We start from the raw sequence: 21,284 nt of genomic DNA, 5'->3' as shown, positions 1-21,284 counted from the left end.
TAGGGTAACGTGGTCGGGTCAAACAAGTCGAGCAGTCTCTCCTGTCCCCGGCTCCGTCCGTCCTCCTCTACCTCTCCTCTTCCCCTTCGTCCTTGTCGTCTGCCCTCATCCCCACCCCCATCCCTGAGGCTCATCCTATCTTAAACCATTTCTTCTCCACTTTTTAGTCACTGGCACATTTCTGCCCCAGGTTGATCATAGTAAATGAGAGAGATTCACCACTCAGATCACTGTCTAATTAAGATCTATAAAAGGGAATGGCAGTCCCATTAATACTGAAAGATAAAGACTACTCCTGGGAAATCATGAAGAAAGATTAAAAGTTATGTGTTTGACCATTCAGGTTGCAGTGCCACTGAGGGTTAATAGATTACATCACGCCTTTTCCATTTAGCAGCTCTGAAATGTGGGGTAACCGATTCTGGAGGACGACTGTTGATATTGGAACTCAAAACAAATGCACCCTTCCCTTCACTGCTCCCACATACTGTTCCACCACATTCATGCAAGGGCAATGCCAAGCTGAAACACTGATCTCAAAAAGTTGAATCAGCCACCACAAACATTTGCAAAGGGGAAAGGTGAGCAAGACAAAATTAATTTTACCCACCTGTCAAGTAGAGACAGCAACCTCTTCATCCTCTTTTATCCTTCTCTTTAGTTGATCTCTCCACAGTTGAAACAGCTCTCCCTTTTATTATTTTGTTATCTGTTGTCCGTGGTGCTTGAGCACTTAGCATTTTGAGGCCTACTGTGAAAAGGATTGTGGGTGTGACTTCCTGTGAGACAGCTGTAGAGGCAGAAAGGCATGTCCAGTGGCTAACAGTAGTTTTTCCGTTCTGAAAGTTATCAGTGCACGCTATCTTTATCAGGTTCTCGTCGCTTCCCTTGACAGCAGAAGGTTAGATGAACGATTGTATTATCTCATTTGAGGTGTGACAGGTGATGTCTTCACATGTTATAAATATAAATCACTTTTTATGACCTTTTCCAAGAAAATCGCTGTTTCCAGTTCATAGACTTCCATCTCACCAACACTATACATCAAATACCCTTGTTGCTGATTGGCTGGAACAGTGTTGTTCTGTTAGGATCGTCCAGCTTTCTTTGATTCCCAAATACAGAGCCAGGGCTATATACAGTATATATATATATATATCAGATTTCTAGCCCAGCACACACAGAACGTACAGCCACTGAATCGTGAGGAGATATGAACAGAATTTGACAAAAAGTGAATTGGATTAGAATCACTAACACCAACTTTAACTGAGATCATAAATAAAGCAGTAAAGAATCTACTTTGCATCAGTATTTTTCCTTTCATAATGATATTCCACTGAATGGATTTATTCATGTTATGTTTTGTTAGAAAAAAACACTTCTGGCCTTTGGCATATGGAAATTATACTAAAACTGAGCTGTTGGCAGACTTACAGTGATGGATTACCCCTCCTCTCCTGGAGCTATTATAGATCTGTTGTCTGTGTGGTGCACTGTGAATAAATGGAAATGACACAGATAGACAATTAAAATGTGTTTTTTACTGAGAGAAAACCGCAGATATGAGACAGCTATGAGATCAGGTGCAGAGATTAAAAACCGAGTCTGATTTCTTGAGCTCAGACGTGATAATAAATAGAAGCCTGGCACATACAAACCCAGCGTGAGAAGCATGACACACATTCTCACACCCAGACCCACATTCTTGTCTCAACCCATATTATGCACTGTTGAACTGGCATGAACTGTAACCAGTGTTTTGTTTTAGAATTACACATGAGGTCACAGAGGGACAGCAGAACAAAACGTACTGCATGGAGGGCTCTGCTTGTAAGTTTCTCACATAAAATAAGATTAGTTCAGATTTGTCCTGAGCAGAGGTCATTTGCTGTTATTATTTCCACTTAAAAACATCAGAAGAAATTAATTATTCAGTGAACAATGTAATGCCCTAAAACATGAGAGGTGTTTAACAAAGCACATCACCTCAGTTGGCCTGTATACAAGCTTTTTAGAGGCAATGTAGTGAAAGAACTGAAGCCCACGCTCACTTTATTTTAAATGGTGTACAGCTGTAGCTGGAATGAAACGTCGAGCTGATGTTAAATGGAGCTGGAGTGAGAGAAAAAAAACTCCTCCAAGTACCAATCTGTAGTCTCCAACACTACCTACCTGGTTTAAATAGCTTATTTGAAGAAACACACCCCTGGTTTCATGTCCTATCTGTGTTTTATTAGACATTTTAAAGTGTTGGGGGGAAGAAGTAGTAGAGTGGTGTTATGAATGAAAGGTCACATGATTCAAACTGACTTGAGAGTGTTGTACTCCCTTGACTGGATGTGGTACTCAGATGACCCAGAGACGTTTCAGGAGCAAAACAGGTTTCACACCGATTTAGAAACCAAGACATTGTAGTTATTACATTTGTCAGTCTGGTTAAACCACAAGGACGAAACATAACTGCACCTTTAGAGACATTTCCCACTCAAACCTTTAAGAGTCTATCCCATTAGAATCAATCAAAGAATCAATACCATTGATTTAATGGTGGAAGACCACAGCAGCATATTTGTGACATCACTCTGTCTGTGATTAGAGGTTTTGCACCAGAATTAACTCTCAGTGTCTGGTGGATAGATCTATCTTAGCAGTTTGCTATTATATTCTGTGAGGGTGGCAGGGGCACTTGGGCCAATCCCAGTTGACATTTGGCGAGAGGAGTCTTGCACCCTGGACAGGTCACCATTGTGTCTTAGGGCTTACATGCAGAGACAAACAGCCATTCACACTCACACCTACGATCAATTTGGTCTACAATCAACCCAACCCAATTGGCATCTTTGTACTATTGGAGAAAGCTAATGTACCCGGAGACAACCCACTCCAAACTCGACACAGGGAGAACCCAGTCAAGCCCGGATTCGAACCAGGAACCTTCTTGCTGTGAGCAGTGCTGCACTGTGCAGCAATATCTACACTACAACTGATGATGACAAAAATAACCCAGTGATGTTTAATGTAGCTCACTGAGTTGTCACAAGAAATAAATGTAATGCAATAGCAGACAAAGATTAACTCTGTTTTTCTTTAATATTTCCATCTACAGACCATACAGGGAAATGTAATTCCAATTCGAGGTCACTATTAGTGTCATCTTTACTTTAGATAATACTAATCTTCCATGATTTCTCTATGCAAAGGCTCTAAATCATTCTCACACACAAAGCCAATGTCAGTTCTCTTTTCAAATATGAAGTTCAACTGAAGATAAGAGTGTCAAGCTGTCACATTATCTCTGTAGTCCCTGTGTGTCTGTGTTTTCCACCTTGGCTGAATGAGACGGGTGATAACCACACAGACACCCACCAGAATGCTAATAAGAGCGTTTCGACACACTTTGTTGATTCCACCACTCGCAGCAGGATTGCTCACAATGGCATGTTTCTATTAATAAGTGAGCAGATGGAAAATTTCAAATTCCAAAGCCTGCATTTTATTATTATTGATGGACAGTCCTCAGTGAAGCTCCTTCAAATAAAAATAACCACCTGATACTCAGCCTCTTCTGCTGGCAGGCTGTAGCTGCTTTGTCTGTGTAACAGCTCTTTGACAACGCTCCTCAGGTTATGAATCGGATCATAAGTGGCCTGTTAATAGCGTCTGGTACCTCATGAGAAATTAATGTGTCGCCCTTGTGAGGTGAGAAGAGCTGCTGTATGATGTCAGTGTCATGACACAAAATCCTTGTGTCAAAGCGGTGTCAGCCTTTCAGCTGTGTTAGCTGAGCAGTCTTACACTGGTATTAAAGTGGGCGGGTCGGTGCAGTTCAAGAGGGAGGGGGCAGCTGTAGAGAAGTTGTCTGTCATGGACGGCTGTGGCTGAAGGGTAGAGCGGTCGTCCTCCAACATGAAGGTCGGCAGTTCGATCCACATACTTCCCCATCTGCATGCCGAGGTATCCTTGGGCAAGATGCTGAACCCCGAATGACCCCTGATAGAACAAAAAGTGCTGCTAATAGATGCACTGTATGAATGTGTTTATGTAAACTGTCCTGTAAAGTGCTTTGAGTGGTCACCAAGACTAGAAAAGCACTATATAAATACAAGACCATTTACCCTGTATTCTGATCTAAAGTCTATTGTGTTCACTTCATATACTGTGGCAGAAATAGTTTTAACATAGATATATATATAAAGGCTAGATGTCTCGGCCAATGGATTAGAACGTCCGCACATGGCGGCCATCTTGCCACAGTCAGAGCGCTCACCCATAACATTGTGTTGTGGTGGTACGTACTTTTTAAATAACCATAACTTGCTAAATTTTCAACCAATTTTTAAACGGTTTGGTTTTTTATAAACGTAGAGATTTAGTTATGACAATGCATACTTATTAATAATTATGTTATTTTCTAAAAAAATTGAATAATGTTCTAAATAGGTACAAGATTTCCCTTTACAAATGTACATCAAGAATTATTTTTATTTTATTTTATTTAAAAAGTACATGCACCACTACTAACACAATGTTATGGGTGAGCGAGCCGCCTGTGGCAAGATGGCCACCACGTTCGGACGTTCGACTCCGTTGGCCGTCAACGCGGACGAGACATCTAGCCTTTATCTATGGTTTTAACTCTCACAATGAAAAAAAATAAACAATCTTCCTAAAGTCAGCTAGTGTCTTATACAGTCTTAAATAACTATCAAGGCAATTTTTTTCCCCCTCTCAAGTAGTGAGAAGTAAATCTCTTTCACAGAAACAAGTGTGTTTCTAAACAGCTTCTCCTGGGAGCCTGAGAATTGTACCAGCGAGTCAGAGAAAGAAGACGCTATTCAGTTCCAAACATGCTCAGTGTAGCACAAAGTAATTTATGCCATGATTCCTGGACTAGAACATCATAATGAAGGTGTTTGTGTGGGTGCTGTTAGGATCCTTGGGCTCTTCTAATTAAAGTCTACTTACACTTAGCTTGTACTTAAACAATTTTTTGTAGTGCCTGACACGCGCTCACCTCTTGTCACAAAAGGTGTCATTCATTAGCGGTTATGTGACTAATGCCCTCAGCTAATGTACTAGCCATCTGTTAACCTCCCACCCTCGGAGCCAATAATTTGATTATTCAAACGGAGTGCTGAGCTATCTGTGGTCAGGCCGAGCGCTGCTGGCTGTGAACAGATGTTGACACGTGAACTAGCAGCCCTCAGCCTTGAACTCCACACAGCTTCAAGCAGCGTGGCCGTCGTCCTCTGCCACTCAGACACACATGTCCAGCGGCAGGCTTTTACCAGGCAGGGGCGCGTCACCAGCTCCACTCGGGCCTGATGAGATCTGGAAATAAGACGCAGCAGAAGGCCAGAGGAGGAGAGCAGAGAGAAGAAGGAGGAGGAAGTTACAATTCGGTCACTAGGCAGCTGGGTTTTCCAAGAGATGACTGATCTGTGTTTGTGTGAGTGTGTGTCTGCTCTTGTACAGCTCTCTTTCTGAGGACCAGTTTGAGCCTACAACCTACGCAGTGAGGACATTTGGGCCGGTCCCCTCTTTGTGACTCTTTGTGGGTTAAGTTTTAGAATTAGGTTAGGTTAAGGGTTAGGGTTAGGCATTTAGTTTGGATGGTTAGGGTAAGGGGCTAGGGAATGCATTATGCCAATGAGTGTCCTCACTAAAATAACTGTACAAACATGAATGTGTGTGTGCGTCAATTTGTTTGCGCGGCTCTTCAATATATCATGTTGTCTTCAAGTTTGCTCAATCTACCAAAGAATCTAGAGCTTGATCTCGGCTGTGTGACTAATGCCACGTTCATCCGTGGGAGGATGGAATGAAGGATGTAGTGGGAAGGATTCCCATGTTTTTGACTGTCAAGCTTTTCAGTGGAGCTGCCAGTCCAGAAGCAAAACACAAACTATAATTCTCCTGCCAAGGTTGTGACATGATGTGAAAGTAATGTTATAGTATTTTGAGAAGTCTGACACATTCGCTGTGGGTCATGTGTCATTGAAATTGATTGAAGTTGTAGCGAAGTAGCTTGATTTAGCACCTACTGGTCGTACAGTGAGCTGGAGGAGAGGTATCAAGCATTTTCAAATTGTGTTTGAATTCCAATAAACAAACAGTAATTTCATAGACTGTAGGTGAAGCTTGAAAGGAATGATTAGTTAAAGGGGGAAATTGTTTGGTCTTAGTGTAAGTGTTCAGCAACTATGTTCTCTCTAGTGTGTGTTAAAGAAGCCCTTCATATCATAAGCTCATTATATCAGAGCCATAAAGTGATTATGGGCTCCAGTCAGGCATTGTACTGCTGTCTACAGGATTAAACATTTAGAGAGAGAGAGAGAGAGAGAGAGAGAGAGAGAGAGAGAGAGAGAGAGAGAGAGAGAGAGAGAGAGAGAGAGAGAGAGAGAGAGAGAGAGAGAGAGAGAGAGAGAGAGAGAGAGAGAGAGAGAGAGAGAGAGAGAGAGAGAGAGAGAGAGAGAGAGAGAGAGAGAGAGAGAGAGACGCTCCTCTTTGCTGGAGTGTTTGCTTGCTTTGTATGAGCCAGTATTGAAAAGGGTTGCGTGCTTGACTGTTTGCCAGCTGTGGCACAACCTCCCTCCGTTCTTTTACACATTCATCTCCCCCGTCAGTCTGACAGATATCTGTCTGCTGCAGCAGGGTGGTTTTTCATAGACTTGGCTTCACCTGGTGTTCGATTGGTTCAATCAATCAGAATCAGATAACACTTTACTTGTATGGCACCTGTCATACAGGGTAGTGCAGTTGACAATTGACAGATGAGCCAAGAATGAGACAAAACAAATGCAAATGCTGACAATGAGAAGCTGCGATAACAATGAAGGAAAAAGTAAATAAAAGGAGATACAAACATATTATAACTGGAATGTCACTGAGTAGAGTGGATACCTCCTTCAAGGCCAAGTAGTCCCATTTAATTAAAGAGTTAATCAAGCTCCAAATTTCACACACTCATAAATATCAGTCCTCTAAATATGTTGTGTTTTAATCAAGATTTGTGAATTATTCTTTGAAAACGCCCCCACACAATGTGATAGCAAATGATGAACAATTATTGGATCTGCCCCCTGATCCAGATCCACAACAAAAATGAAAGGGTTCTTCACGGATCAATACCACATCCACGTTTCGTGATGATATGTCAGGTAGCTCTTGTGTAATCTTTCTTACAACAAAACCAGCAAACAAATGGACAGGTTTGAAAATATGACCTCAATGGTGGAGGTAATTAACTAATACCTGTAGGTGTCACATAAAGGCACTAGTTCCAAAGTATCAAGTTTAAAAGACTGGAGGTACTCAAGTAAAGTATAAATAACAATTAGTTTGTACTAGGTATAGTACTTGAGTCACTTTAAGACACTGAGGATCTCTTAGATTGAGATTCCATAGCAGAAAGAATATACACCCTGACAGGGGGGGGGGGGGGATATAACCTCCTTGGCAGAGATAATAATATTATTAACAGACTGATTAACAACATTTAGAGGCAAGTTTCAAGGAAATCCTTGAGGCTTCCAAAGCAGCAACTCTCTCTTGTCAGTGTGGTATTGATTAGTAGCTGTGCCACTGCAGCTCAAGTGCATAATTCCTATAAGTAATGAGGGCTTTTAAAAAAATTGCCAAAGTAATGTCTGTGAGCAAAAGGTTATACAGCTTCCACTAACACTGTCTTCTTGAAATTTAATCATTTTGACATTTATTCCAAAGACACCTCTCATAAGTGGCTACAGCAGCAGTGTTTAGCTGTTTATACTTTGGCTGCTCCACTGTATCGATCATCTGTATGTACCTGTCCATATTTATACACACATTCTAATTTAATTAATGTTTAGATGTCTAATCAGCTCTCTACTTCCTCCTGCAGAAGAAGACCAGGGTTGTGAAGACACAGGAGAAGAAGGAGAGGTGGAAGGAGAAAAAGGAGGCGAAGCGGCAGAAGAAGGAAGACGAGGCGGTGGTGGAAGAAGAGGAGAATGTCCAGCCCGTGCTTGATCCACTGGAGAACGGCTTCCTCAATCACGCCCAGCGGGAGCAGGAGAGGATGAATGAGCGGCTGCTGAAGAAGACGTACTCCAAGAAGAACAAAATGGTCAGTCACATATTTACAAGTAAATCTTGTTTGGAGAAGCTCAACAAGTGTTACATGCATGGACCACTGGTTTGTGCTTCGGATAAAGTGAAAGAGGCTTTTTGGCTTTTACGCCACTTTTCTTTAACGAGGAAGCAGGGCAGACTTTTTTTCCCACATATATTCTTTCCATCCAGCTGACATCTGCTCCTCATTCACTGTAACGGGGAAAAAAAGATCTTTGGGGAATTTTCCAAACGAGTTGAGCAGCATGAACAGTCTCTTATTCCATTGTCAGGTGTGATTTGACTTATTCTTGTGTCAGCAGGGACTTTGTACCATAGTAGTTAAGAGATAACTTCACCTCTTTGAAACTACTTGAGTAGCCTCGATCTGTGCACCATCAAACCACAGATCAGTGTTCAATGAGGAGAAACTCACTTTCTTCAAATTCACCTGCTGAAGGCTGTCATGTGGAGTTTTCAACCGTTTAGAGCTGTCAAAAAATTGACTTTACATTGCCTCAGTCAATGTGAAAATAACGTGTGTCATTATGTCATTTTTTAACACTCGTTCTTGGTGTTTGAAATAGAAGTGTTTGACCCAGTGTAAGGCCCTGTCCCGATTCCTCTCCCTTGGCCCTACCCCTAGATATGAAGGGCCCTTAATTGGGAGAGGGTTAGAAAAAATCTTCCCCTAGGAATTGGGACATCACTCGCCTCTTCATCAGCAGCTAACCATTATTTCAGTGTCAATAACAACCGTTATCAACCAACATTATGAAATTGACACATCTGACAACTGCAGGACAGATGGGACATATTAATCTATTGATCAAAACACAGTCAGTCTGTCGTGATTAGTTATTTCAATGTAACGTCAGTCATGTCCATAGAAATTTCAGCCCCGCACTGAAATAACATGAGCAGGGAAAGTTCTTTTAAACTTTATTTACTGGACTTGGGAGCAACAGATGTTACTTGTTACTCTCTCTCAGACTGTGTATCTGCTTGTTTTGATGGTGTGAATAGCGATTTTCCTGAATGGCTTGTCACAGCAATTCAATGACATTTTCATTTGTTACTCGATCTATGTTAGATATTCTGCTGGATTTAAACATTTTCCGATGGTTATTGTACAATATTTCATAGTTGCATTTATGAGCATTTGACCCACTCTGTTAGTAAAGCATTCGGGAATGTCCGTCCACTCCGTTGTTTTTGGGGGGGTCCTGAATGCACTACTTATGAAGGGCTAAAGGGCCACTACCCCAACATTACATACAGAAAGGGACAACACGACCTCTTCATGGCCATGCACAAAACAAAGAGGTAGGGCCACGTGGTAAGGCGTAGCTTTGACCAGAGGGCTGATGGCGGGGGGGGGATGTATCAGAGTGCAGCCTGTTCTTGCCAGCTTTTCAATATTAGCAACATCAGCAGTTTACTTTTGCGTCATTGTATCTGGATCTTTAGTAATTCTGTATTCAAAATGCAGTGTTAATGTACCTATTTAATTAGTCGTTCTGGAAATGAAACCTTTCCTCACTTGTTGTTTAAAGTGAAAGCTCATTCTGTTCTTTCCCATGATTCTGCTGACTGCCACTACTATCATACAATCAATCAAATAAATGTTTTCATATTCATTGATGCAGTGAGTACCTGAACACATCAGCAAAACAAACATCTTGCCATTATTGATTTGAAGAAACAGCTAGATGTGATCATGCAGTCACTTGCTGAGGCCCAGTGGATTACTTGCACTTGTCTATTTACAAATGTATTTGCTTGGTGGTGACAGCACTTTGTTCTATTTTTAAAGGGAAGCAAAGTTTGAATAGAGTTCAGCGAAATCCCGAGCACAGCAGTGACACTGCAGCTAATACAGTGGTGAGGACACACAGCAGCAGCCTGTAACAATAGCAGCAGAGTGATTAATACCCAGACTGTATTGTAGGTTGTTATGAGACAAACAGAACTGGCTGCTATTATTAAATGCCAGGCCTACTTTCATTGCTCGCTCCTTAAACTAACATTTAATTCAGTCCCTGCAGTGTGTGTGATTTACTTGAAGCGTATGCCTCACTTACCTATGTGGAGGCAGACTATCTGATAAGGGAGAGGTCTTCCACCAGGAGACCAGTGAACCACGACGCTGCCCATTGGGCATCCCCTTCAGCCAGGCCAGGCTCCAAGCTCAGCCAGCTCAGAGGCTGTCGTATGGTTTCAGTTCATAAGTGATGGAGCAGTGTCCCCGTCAGTGTAAAGTAATGTCGTGAAATAGATTCTGTGCTCTGTCACCAGAGTGGTGTCTTGACTCGAGGTCTGTTGGGCTGCCACGCGCCATCAGCTGCTGTTGCACTCCTTGGTCTCTCAGGTGTGTGTCGCTGTCAGGTGTGTTGAGTTGTCCATTGAAAGGGGAGGTAACTCCCAAACACAGATAAACAAACCTCCTAATGAGTAAAAGCAGAGGTGCACTATGGGAGTTTTTGGACTTGCTAAAAGAGAGAAACACTGTCATGGGCAATAGTTGGTTAAACAACATTAGGGGCATTACATTAAGGGTGACATATTTGGGCGGATGTGGGGGAGGGTCGTCCACTATACAGAGGGTAAGTGGTTCGACCCCTGGCTCCTCCGTTCCACGGTTAAAGGTGTCTCAGTGCAGGACACTGAATCCCAAGCTGCCCCTCACAGCTGTGGGATCTACATAGATGCACTGTATGAATGTGTGAATGGATGCATGGCAAAGAAAAGCACTATATAAATAGAGCCCTTCTACCCTTTATGACTTATGTTTGTGTTTCATGAAGGGATTGTTGTCACGCTGCTTTAAGGCAGGTTCAAACTGCCACCCTACCCTTGTTTTCCTCTCCTGACTGCACAAGTGGCTCTCTGTTTGTTTTTGCAGATACAGCTCTGCCAATATCCCCAGCTTCAAGCACACTGCTGAGCCCACAGACCCAGAGTCTGTCCCAGCGAGATAGCCCATCTATGTGTTAACAGTTTGTTTAAATGGGAGGATGTTTTTATGCTCCTGTCTGAGGCCAAGATCCACCATAGTGCTGTTGAGGATAAGAGGGGGAAATGTAGCCAGGAAGCCAAACTAAATAATGAGGCTGTGTAGCCCGGAGGTCTCCTTCATGGATAAAAATATCTCCCTTAGATAAGATTTCCTCAGGAAGTTAACATGGCTGAAAATGAGTTTGGCTGTGATATTTAGTTTGCTAAGAGACAGTAGGAAATTATGTATTTAGCTGATGCTCTCATCACATTGTAAGGGCAGCAGGCTGCAATTAATTCAAGCAGATCTACATTACATTCCAGATAATAAGTTCATTATATCAGCAAACTGCTGCTGTCATGAAAACTATATAACCTCTGCTGAGCTGAGTCTCATATTCAACATTAACTTCCTCTGAAGATTTACTGCACATGCTCCTTATGAGATTAACATAAAAGAGAGATTTTGAAATCAGCCCAAAACCCACAATGTTTTTCTCTTAATTTTCTACCAAGATATTGTCCCTGGAACACATAATATGAAAGTAAAGAATCCGATACGCTTTATCTCGGTTCTTACATATGCTGTATTGTTTACTGCTTTCCAAGTAAGATTACTGCATATTGAGAAACCATTTTTTAATGAGCCTTTAGTGCAGCTTGAAATAATGGGGCTGAGGCGCATCCCCAATTGCTCTTGCATTCAGACTATACGAGAGGAATGCAAAGCCAAATACTCCTCGAAGTGTACAGAAGAGTTCATGGTGACAATCCAGCAGCAGTTGTCCACATGTGGCACCTGTCATGGGGTCAACACAACACAACACAGAAAAAGCTCTTTTCGGTAAGTTCTACAAAAGTGCAGCTCTGTGGTTTTTATGTGACAGCAGCTACATTGTCTCAGGCAGGAGGCACATTGACCCGATATATTGTTCCAAGTCCCCTAAAAAACCAAACACCTCAGTCTTGTGATCCGTAGATAACCGGAGACATCTCCCTTCCCAACTGTCTGATTGATAAACCGCTGCTTACTTCCTCTGTCCTGGTTCATCCCTGTTGCTCTCACTTAACGTCTCTTCTTTCCTTCCTTTATCAGTTGCTCGCTTTAATCTTCGTCTTGGTTTTAGGTGCAAAGTATCTTTCAACCTGCCCCTGGCTTCAGTCCTCAGAATACAAGAGCTAAAATATGCCTTTAATATTTAAATACAACTCTCAATACCCAGCTACATTATTATTATTGTGAGAACCAACAATTACGCTGTGAAACAACACCATCCAGTTCCTGTCATAATCACAATGCTGATTAATGAGGCTAATGAGATGATCGTGTTGCATAACTACTAAATTATAGATAACACAATGAATTATGAAGCAGTGGAACAGCACCTTTGACTAAGCATGTTTTACAAGCTGAATGGATCCTCTGAGTTATTGTTTTATCCCACAACCACCAGCTCTTATAACATGATAACATGAGTTTGTTACTGCACGACCAAACCAACGTCTGCTGAAGGTCTTGCAGAGCCTGTTTACTAACCTGCCTCATGCAAATCCTTTGTGGGAGCAGATGATCAATACAATAGATTTTCTTCCTGTTTATCCTCACAAATACAGACGCATGTCCTCAGGTTATTGTGCTATATGGGAGGGAGGTGTTCATAGATTCACTCTTAGTGCGTCCACTGTCTAAAGATTGAGTGTTAGCTCACTCGGTGCTGTATAAAAAGTGTGCACCTTCCAAAGAATTGTTACCCTGATGGCAGAGCAGTGTGTGATCATCACGGCAGCTGTAAAAGTCAAACTCCAAATCTTCATTTTATTTTTGTAAGTCTGAAGTGACTGTTTAAGAGCTCTGAGTAAAAGACCTTAAGAAAGATCAATGTTATAATTTCATGCATCCTAAGTGTGTCTGAACGATGTAATCGAATGCATATAAACATGTCCGTCTGCAGATGAACCGGGCTTCATTGAGGAGTGGATGTTATCGACCATAGAAAATGGCCTTGGCCGCAGCAGCAACACACTCTGTTGCAGTGTATGCATTTGTTTAATGTTCACAGTTCTGTTTGCTAGCCAGTTAGTTTACGCATGGTAGTGTTGATGCACTGTTTACAATTGAAGTCCTGATGTAGATCCTTCCATGCAACAAAGCAGACGTGGGCACATAAAGACTGTATTCAACTGTGGACGACACAGAGCAGCCACCCGGGCTTTAAACCTGGTGTTTATATAAAAAAGAGATTTCCTCCCTAATCTGATGTGAAGTCGAGGTGAGAGGGTTATTTACGGCTGTGAAAACTCTTACAGGAACTGATATGGAGTGTAATAAACAACTATTTACACATTATGGCATATACTATTGATGGAACACGCTGATGTGTACTTTCAGCACAAGTGCACTTTTTTACTTTCTAACATTTTCCTTCAGGCTGCCCCCTCTCACACCCCCACACTGGGAGTCCATCTCATTTTTCCCTCTCCATATTTTTCTCTACCTTGCTGTCGCTCCAGTCAGTAGCCGTCTCCACCTCTTGTCACCCGCTGTGATCCACAGGCGAGGTGATGCGCTGCTCTGCTAAAAGCACCCTGGGGTGCAATGAAGCTCACCACAGGACAGGAGCTTCTGTGTCAAGGCAGAGTTTGACACTTCTTCTTCGATAAGAAGATCGATCTTCTTATCGATCTGATAAGAAGACCTCCAGACTGATGTAGGATTGTGTATGAGAGGGAGAGAGAGAGTAACACATATGTTGTTTGGACATGTTTTCGAAGGACGAGGACCGGGGTTGCAGCAATAACCTGGTTTCACAGTTTACCAAGCTATACAAATTGCTGATTATCAAACGATGTGTTTTCGCTAATTACTGGTATTCCATGGTGGAGAAAGGAAACGGCAGAGAGAAGCCGTAAGCCTGGGATCCCTTTGAAAACATCAGACGTTTGAGCATTCAGGGTTCATCTCTGTTGGCTCTGTAACCTCTGATATACAGACAAACATTGACCCTGATCTGACCCAATGGAGTAACACACACTCTCCTGGCTCACAGGGCTCACAATAATTAGTGAATGTGTGAATCTCTTATCAGCAGCTATATTGATCACAGTTTGGAGCTTTTCAGTATTTTAGGCTTCTACTAATCAAATTATAAAATAATTGGTAGATTAATCAATAATGAAATAATTATAAGTTGCCAGTATGAGGTAACATTTTGTAACAGTTGAATTTGATCTTAGTATCAAGTAAAAAAAAAATCTGCACTGAATTTCATACACATGAGTCAGTTATCCATGAAACTTCAGACACTTCCTTCTTAACTATTCGGCTGTTTGAAGGTCAGCATCAACCACGATAGTCGTTTTCCTCAGCCATCTTGGAAAACAACAGAAGACACACACAAACACACTCACAGTTAAATCAAAACAAGTCAATCAGGTGTAATATCACACGTTTGTCATTTACATTATAGGTCATTGCTTCCTATAACATTTGTTAAGGTGAATAACCAAAAGAGACCACACCAGGCTGGGTGGTGGTCTCCCTGGGTCTTTCTGTCTGGAGATTACACATTCACCTGTGTTAACTGGTACTCGTGCTTCCTCCTACATTCTAAAAACATAAATGTTACAGTACCTGGTCATGTAAAGTAATTGGATGTTAGCGTGAGTGGCTGTGCTGGGTGTGTCCAGATGTCAGCTGGCATTGGCTCCAGCCCCATCCCCCTACCTCCATAGCTAATGGTGTAGTGGTAAAGCTAATGGATGGATAGATGGATGGCCGGATTCTCTGCTGGAGGGCACCAGGGGGAAAAAAGCTTGCAGGATACACAGCAACATGGCTTTGACCTTCAGCATGCTTCAACTAGGAATCATGAATAACACATAATGCTGACTTGCTCAAGCGACACTGAAAGCCACACATGCACATCACCTTGCCTGGTCTGTCCATTAGTGCGCTGCTTTGCCCTGTGCAGCACACACCCCACTAGCAATGTCGTATATGTAAACACCTCTGGACACTCCACTCTATTATTCTAACCCCCCCTCAGGCAAAGCCCTCACTATCATACTGGCCTGCGGACATGGAGCCAGTGTCTTGCATGTGTCTGTCAGACTGGAGCTGCTCTGGGATTACAGCCCTGGCTTCATATCTAGGTGTGTTTATAAGCAGTAAGCCAGCCGGAGACAGATCAGATTAGGTGGGGCATTAACAGTGCACTGGAGCATAGTTCAGGGGCAGCCTCAGAGCCGCGATGCCCATCGGCAGTGGGGCGGTGGTAACGGCCCGGCGATCAGGATGACTGATAACAGCCGGCTGGTTGTTATCTGGGGACCAGCGACCCTGAGCGGCAGCAGCTCGGCTCAGGAGACGCCCAGCAGACAATATCTCTCCTGGCTAACCTTGCTTCCAGCCAATTTCAGCATGAGATAAAGGTGAATCATCTCCACCTGGCCAAGTCACTGAGCTGCAATGTACTGCTGTTGACTTTATTTCAAGTAAAAAAAATACTGTTTATTCTTCTTTTGACACAAAACCTCTAAAACAGAAATGTCATACTTTGATAGATACATCAGAACAACATCCCTATCGATATTGTGAAGATAAATATATTTTCCATTTACGGTAACCGAAATCAGCCTTTTTTTTCTCCCCTCGACCTCAAATAAATATTTACTCCACTTATTCTCCTGAGGCTTACACCCTCTGCTCAATTTGTTATAATCTGCTTTTAATGTTGTGGTTGATCTTGGAACTGAAACACTACCTGCTGCTGCACCTGTAATGAGATCAGCACTAAAATATGAAAACCTCGATGTAATTATGTGGTTGGAAGCTTGTAAGAGGCAACGTGATAGAAGAGGCCTGTACTCCTTTCACTCAGGTGAACGCTGCAATTTAACAAAGAGCATTATTAGATGAGTGGATAATGAGGCACGCTGCAGAGGTGTCTGCAGGCATGGAAAATGCAAGAGTGTGTGTATGTGTGCGTGTGTGTGTGGGTGCTTGTGTGTGTGTGTGTGTGTGTGTGTGTGTGGGGGGGGGGGGGGGGGGTTAACTTGTAATAGACCTTGACAGATCCATTAGATAGCTGCCTGAAATGAACATGCACATGATGCATGATCACAGGGCAGATAATTGTCTTTACCACATCAAAGTAAGCGGAGGAACACACACACACAAATCCCTGTGTGAGTCAAAGATAAATGACAAGAGACTTTCAATCAAACGATATCAGATTATTAATATTTAGATAAAATAAAAGAATATACACAAGCTTATGAGAGACTGTAAAAATCATAATTTTTCACTGACGAACAACTCCAGATATTTTAGAAAATATGATTGCCTGTCTTTTGTGCATAGTTTATTATTGACATCACAATGGGCTTTGCTGAATTGAAACCCTTGTTTTCAGTGTTGTACAACAGAGGTGATTTTGTGCATCCTATTATATTAAGCATTATTTCAAGCAACGTGGACTAATTAGGCACTATGTCCTTTCATAGAACATTATAAAATGCTGAACTTGTTAATTGCTCTATACTTTTGTTAGTTTTTTTAATTTATTTTTGTTATAGATTGTGAAACCTCTTTCCTGCATGTAATTACACACCACTGTAGTGCTTCCTGCCGGGAACCTCAACAGCAGTGGCAGATAAACTAGTATGACTTTCCTTAGAAAAAAACTTCCTAGTTGTACCAGGGATTTGAACCAGTAACCTTATCCAGATCATATTCCCAATATTGTCGTTTTCCTAAAGTGGTTGAAGCATCCATCCATTCATCCATCATCAATAATGCAAAAGTAAAACCACCAGTTGAAGAACAAATGAATCGTATTTTGCATTGACCATATAGAACTACAAATTAGGAAAGTTTAAAAACATTGCTTTAGTAAGTATTCACTGAATGCATGGTATAATAGGGTGAATCAAAGTGAAGTACTTTTTTGGCAATAAGGTCAGTTGACTTTTAATCCTCCTTCCCTGGAGATGATTTTCCTGTATCAATATGTGTCTGGGAGTATGTACCTTTCTCCTGTCTGTGTTTTCAAGTTTCCTAAATGCCTTCTATTTTTGCTCGGCAGACGGTCTGACCACAGTGGATTTAGTGTGAGGAGCCAAACTCGTCCCTGTTGGGTTTCCACTGGGGCAGACACTGTTGACTTTGCCCAGGATGCCAGGGGAAGGCTGTGAAAGGGATGAGGGAACAGTCCCACTGGTGTTAAAAAATGGGGCGCTGGTGGGGGGGGGGGGGGGGGGCATAGATTTTGTGAGTGGTGTCAGGGAAAGGGTTGGAGTTGAACTGGATCCCAGTCTGAAGTGGTCCCATATGGTTGTATAGGTAAACTCAAAGGTAGCAGATATTGTTGTTATGATTGATCTGTCAAAATGAATCCATGCTCCAGAGATGGATAGAATGATCCGCCAAATATATTCTGAGGGCAGGATTGTAAATTTGGCTGTGAAAGATGTGACCCATGTAGGAGCTATCTCAACAAACCAGAATGTAGCAGAAACACCAGTGAAATGACTTTGCCGTTATGTTAAAGTGCAACCTCCAGGAATGTTCAGCTCTCTCAGGATTTCTCTTCAAGATCCGTCGCCCCTCCTTCTCCCCTTGGCTCAAGCCACAGCCTCCCGGCCCTTTAGACAAGGAGAGAGAGAAAGAGAGAGAGAGAGAGATACAGAGCAATAGCGATCTGTTGAAAGACAGAGAGAGACTGAAATAGAACTGGAAATAAAGGGATGAGAATGACAGAGAGCGGCCGAACCCAGACAACCTCTGCACCCGCTGTGCTTAGCCAGGTGAATATTGCATGGGACAGTGCACAGTGATTAATGTCAGGCCATGTAAGGTTCTTGGCCGGGATGCTCTATTGTAGGTCCACACACACACACACTGACACACACACACACACGGACACACTCACACACACAGAAACGGACACGGACACACACGGACACGGACACACATGGACATGTACACACACACACACACACACACACACACACACACACACACACACACACACACACACACACACACACACACACACACACACACACACACACACACACACACACACACACACACACACGCATCCCCATCACTTTTAACAAGCCACTGCCATTGAGATACTGCAGGGCTACTTCAGAGCAGCCACTCTGGGGACAATTAGGCCTGGGAACATTAAATTAGCAGGGATCTAGAGTCATGCTCTGCTGGAGCTGGGGCTATTGCATGCTGGGAATGGACAAGGTAACAGCGGCACAGAGAAACTCCTCTTGGATATTCTGTGTGATGTTGCTGTACAGGGTAAGAGCATTATTTCTCAACAATGTTATTTTTTTTTTTACTTACTTCCACGTTCAGGTTGTTTCTCAGTGCAGTCTTCGGGTTTTGGACTCGGGAAGCAAGCGTTTGTCATACTAAATTTGGCAGGACATTATTTCTCTGTGCTATGCTAGCTGGCTAGTTGTGATTACGTTCCTTTTTTATGTACAGTAATTTATTAAAGAGGGACCTCCCAGGCTACATCATATCCCAGTTTTGCATCTAGCAGAGAATCTGTAGCTATAGCAACAGATATATTGCCCCTGGTAGATGTTTGACTAGAGCAGACAGCAGGGAGAGCCACTTTATTACACCTTGTGCTTTATGATTTACAGTATCATTGTGGTTTATATTACAGTAATATTTAGAGAGCGGTTCAGAAAATATGTGCCGCAGGAAATCTCGACTGTCTGGGGTCGTGTTCCTGCTTCCTGCTAAAGCTTTCTGTAAAAGAGCTCATCGCAGTTTGAGCTGCAAGGCGTGTGAGGTGGGATTTATTGTGAAATCCTTTTTTTAATCGAACAGGCCCGTCACAGAGGTGTTGTACAGATGAAAACAAGAAAGAACTAAGTGTTGTGTGTGTGAAGACGTGTACAGGTGCCGTCCTCTCACTGGAAGCCAAGTGTCACTTTGAACCTGAGCGGAGTGAAACACACACTCAACACAGGAAAGCAGAACAAAGAGTTAGAAAAGAGGTCGTTCGGCCCAGATTCTCACATCCTGCTGCTTTTCATGTCACTTCAGATGGATTCGTACCAGTCGGCTAATAATGGCCTTCAAGTGAACGTAAATGAAAACGATTTGCTATGTTGAGATGTCAAAAAGTAGCTGATATGGCTACAAAGTGGAGTAGCACATTTTCCTACTGCAAATCATAACATATGAGATCTAAGTGTGTTTGCTAGTATTTCTTAATGTCTGGTTCTGTAAAATGTTTTCAATATTCCTTGTCAGTTGTGCAGCGTGGTAATTTACCTGACATGCTTTTTTTTTACCTTGTATATTTATTTTTGATGATGCACTCCTCCTTTTGCACCAGGTTGAACCTCCCTGGAAAAAGAAAAAAAAAGGCATCAAGTGTCACAAATGAAAAAGCTTTAATGAAATGTGTTGAATCAGTGGCGTAATGAGACATTTACTAAAACTAGGGCAGTGCCCCTTTGAAACTTGCCTGTGGGCTGTATGTTCTGCATGTGGCATGTTACAGCTTTCTTTCTGAAACTGTAACAGTGACCTGCAGTGGTTGAGACGTGGAAAGTAAAGACCGACTGCTTGACTATAGGTCTGCAAAACTCTGAACCGGAGAAGCAGCTGTCGTGGGCGGTGTCCTGAACGTGCTCTCCTCGTGAACGTGCTGCTGTCGTGGTCAACAACGTTTATGTTCACGAGTCCCAGCTAACGCTGCTACTGAGAGCTGTTTTCCTGTTTATTTGAAGTTTATTATCATTACACTAAATTCGACAATGCACTTAATAACAAACATGCAGAGTGTGAAGCCGATGAGATGAACTGTTCTCCAGACATACAACCCAGAGTCAGACGGACACACACTGAGCAGAGTGGCGCTGTCCCTGTAGGTTATCTGAGGACGTAGAAGAGCTGTTCAGTTGGTCAGCAGGCTGAAGGGCACACTGCAGAGCCCCCCCCCCCGCACAGCATCAAGCCACTTTTTCCCTCTTTATTAAAATTGTAATAATATTTAATGTACCCCGTGTCCAAATCACACCAAATTCAACTGCCCTTAACAATACACATTATGAGTCTGAGAAACAGAGAAACTGACAAAAAGAGATTTCTGGAATTAGTAGTTTGATGGAAATAATCTGTGCCTATGTTTCGTTTAAGCATTAGACAAATGTCGAGGGTCACTAATTGTATCTGAGTGATTTTAATGCATCATTAGTGTCTCTGCTGTTTCACAGATGAGTAAAACATCCAAAGTTTTATAGGTGGTTAATCTTACACTGTTTAAAAATATTGAGTATCAGGGCAAAAATAATAGGTTTAATACAGAACGACGGTATAGGCCTTCAAATTAATGCATTTGTGAAACCCTAGAAACGGAACTGTATCCGCGCTCCGTCAGGGGTCATGTTTCCTGGTTACCACTGTATCCGGAGACTGGCAGCCGTCTGCTGTGCGGTGCCGTGTTACACGAGAGGCTTTAAGAACGCAGGGCTCTAGTGTTTGTCAAGGAGAATGGGAGTGGGTGGCAGTCCTCAGCCTGCACAGAAAAGAGAAGCCTCCTGTAGCTGTGAGAGGTCTTTTGTCTGGGGGGCCTGTGTGTTTTGACAGGTCTGAGAGGGGGTAAGACAATAGAGGGGCCAGGCGGCGTCCTGATGTGTTCCTGCGGTGCTCGCCGGCTGCGCTCCACTCGTGTTGTTCCCCGCCGTCGTTTACAAAGGACGCATTCTCCTCTTGTCACAGTTGTATCAATTTGTTTTAGATAATTAGCGCCTCAATTAGCACCTATTTAATTAGATTCCATTTAATTGTTGCTTGGCTTGCAAAATGTTTTTTTTTTTTTTGTGTGTGTTTGTCTCATTTACATGTTTCTCTTGTTTGTGTGTTTCTTCCTCTGTGCGGTCTCTTGTGTGTACATGTCCCTGTGTATTTTTAGCCATGTGGGCTCATGTGTATGTATGTGTGTGGCTGTGATTAAGTGCTCGTCCACTTGGCGGCGTCGGAGTAAGTGTCATCTTTGCCACTTTAGCCCATTAGGGTCAGTGCATTAATGGGATCTGCCGAGGCCCCTGCCCCTGTTTTCATAGCCGCGTGCCTGAGGGGGGGCTTGGCGACTAGCAGAGCTGGACATTAACTCAGACGGATTAAATGGGATTAGTGATGTCACAGAGAC

At 42.7% G+C, this 21,284-nt stretch overlaps 1 protein-coding gene across 1 annotated transcript in view; it reads left to right on the top strand.

Moving 5' to 3' along the window:
* fbrsl1 (fibrosin-like 1) overlaps window positions 1–21,284 on the top strand; it is a 287,043-nt gene that overhangs the window by 76,627 nt on the left and 189,132 nt on the right. The window contains exon 2 of the mRNA XM_053420416.1: window positions 7,886–8,110. Within this exon, the coding sequence (XP_053276391.1) occupies window positions 7,886–8,110 (225 nt within the window). The remainder of the gene's footprint in view (window positions 1–7,885; window positions 8,111–21,284) is intronic.

This window comes from Pleuronectes platessa, chromosome 4, assembly GCF_947347685.1.
Source record: "Pleuronectes platessa chromosome 4, fPlePla1.1, whole genome shotgun sequence".
Lineage (NCBI taxonomy): Eukaryota > Metazoa > Chordata > Actinopteri > Pleuronectiformes > Pleuronectidae > Pleuronectes > Pleuronectes platessa.
This window is presented reverse-complemented; position numbering and strand designations above follow the sequence as displayed.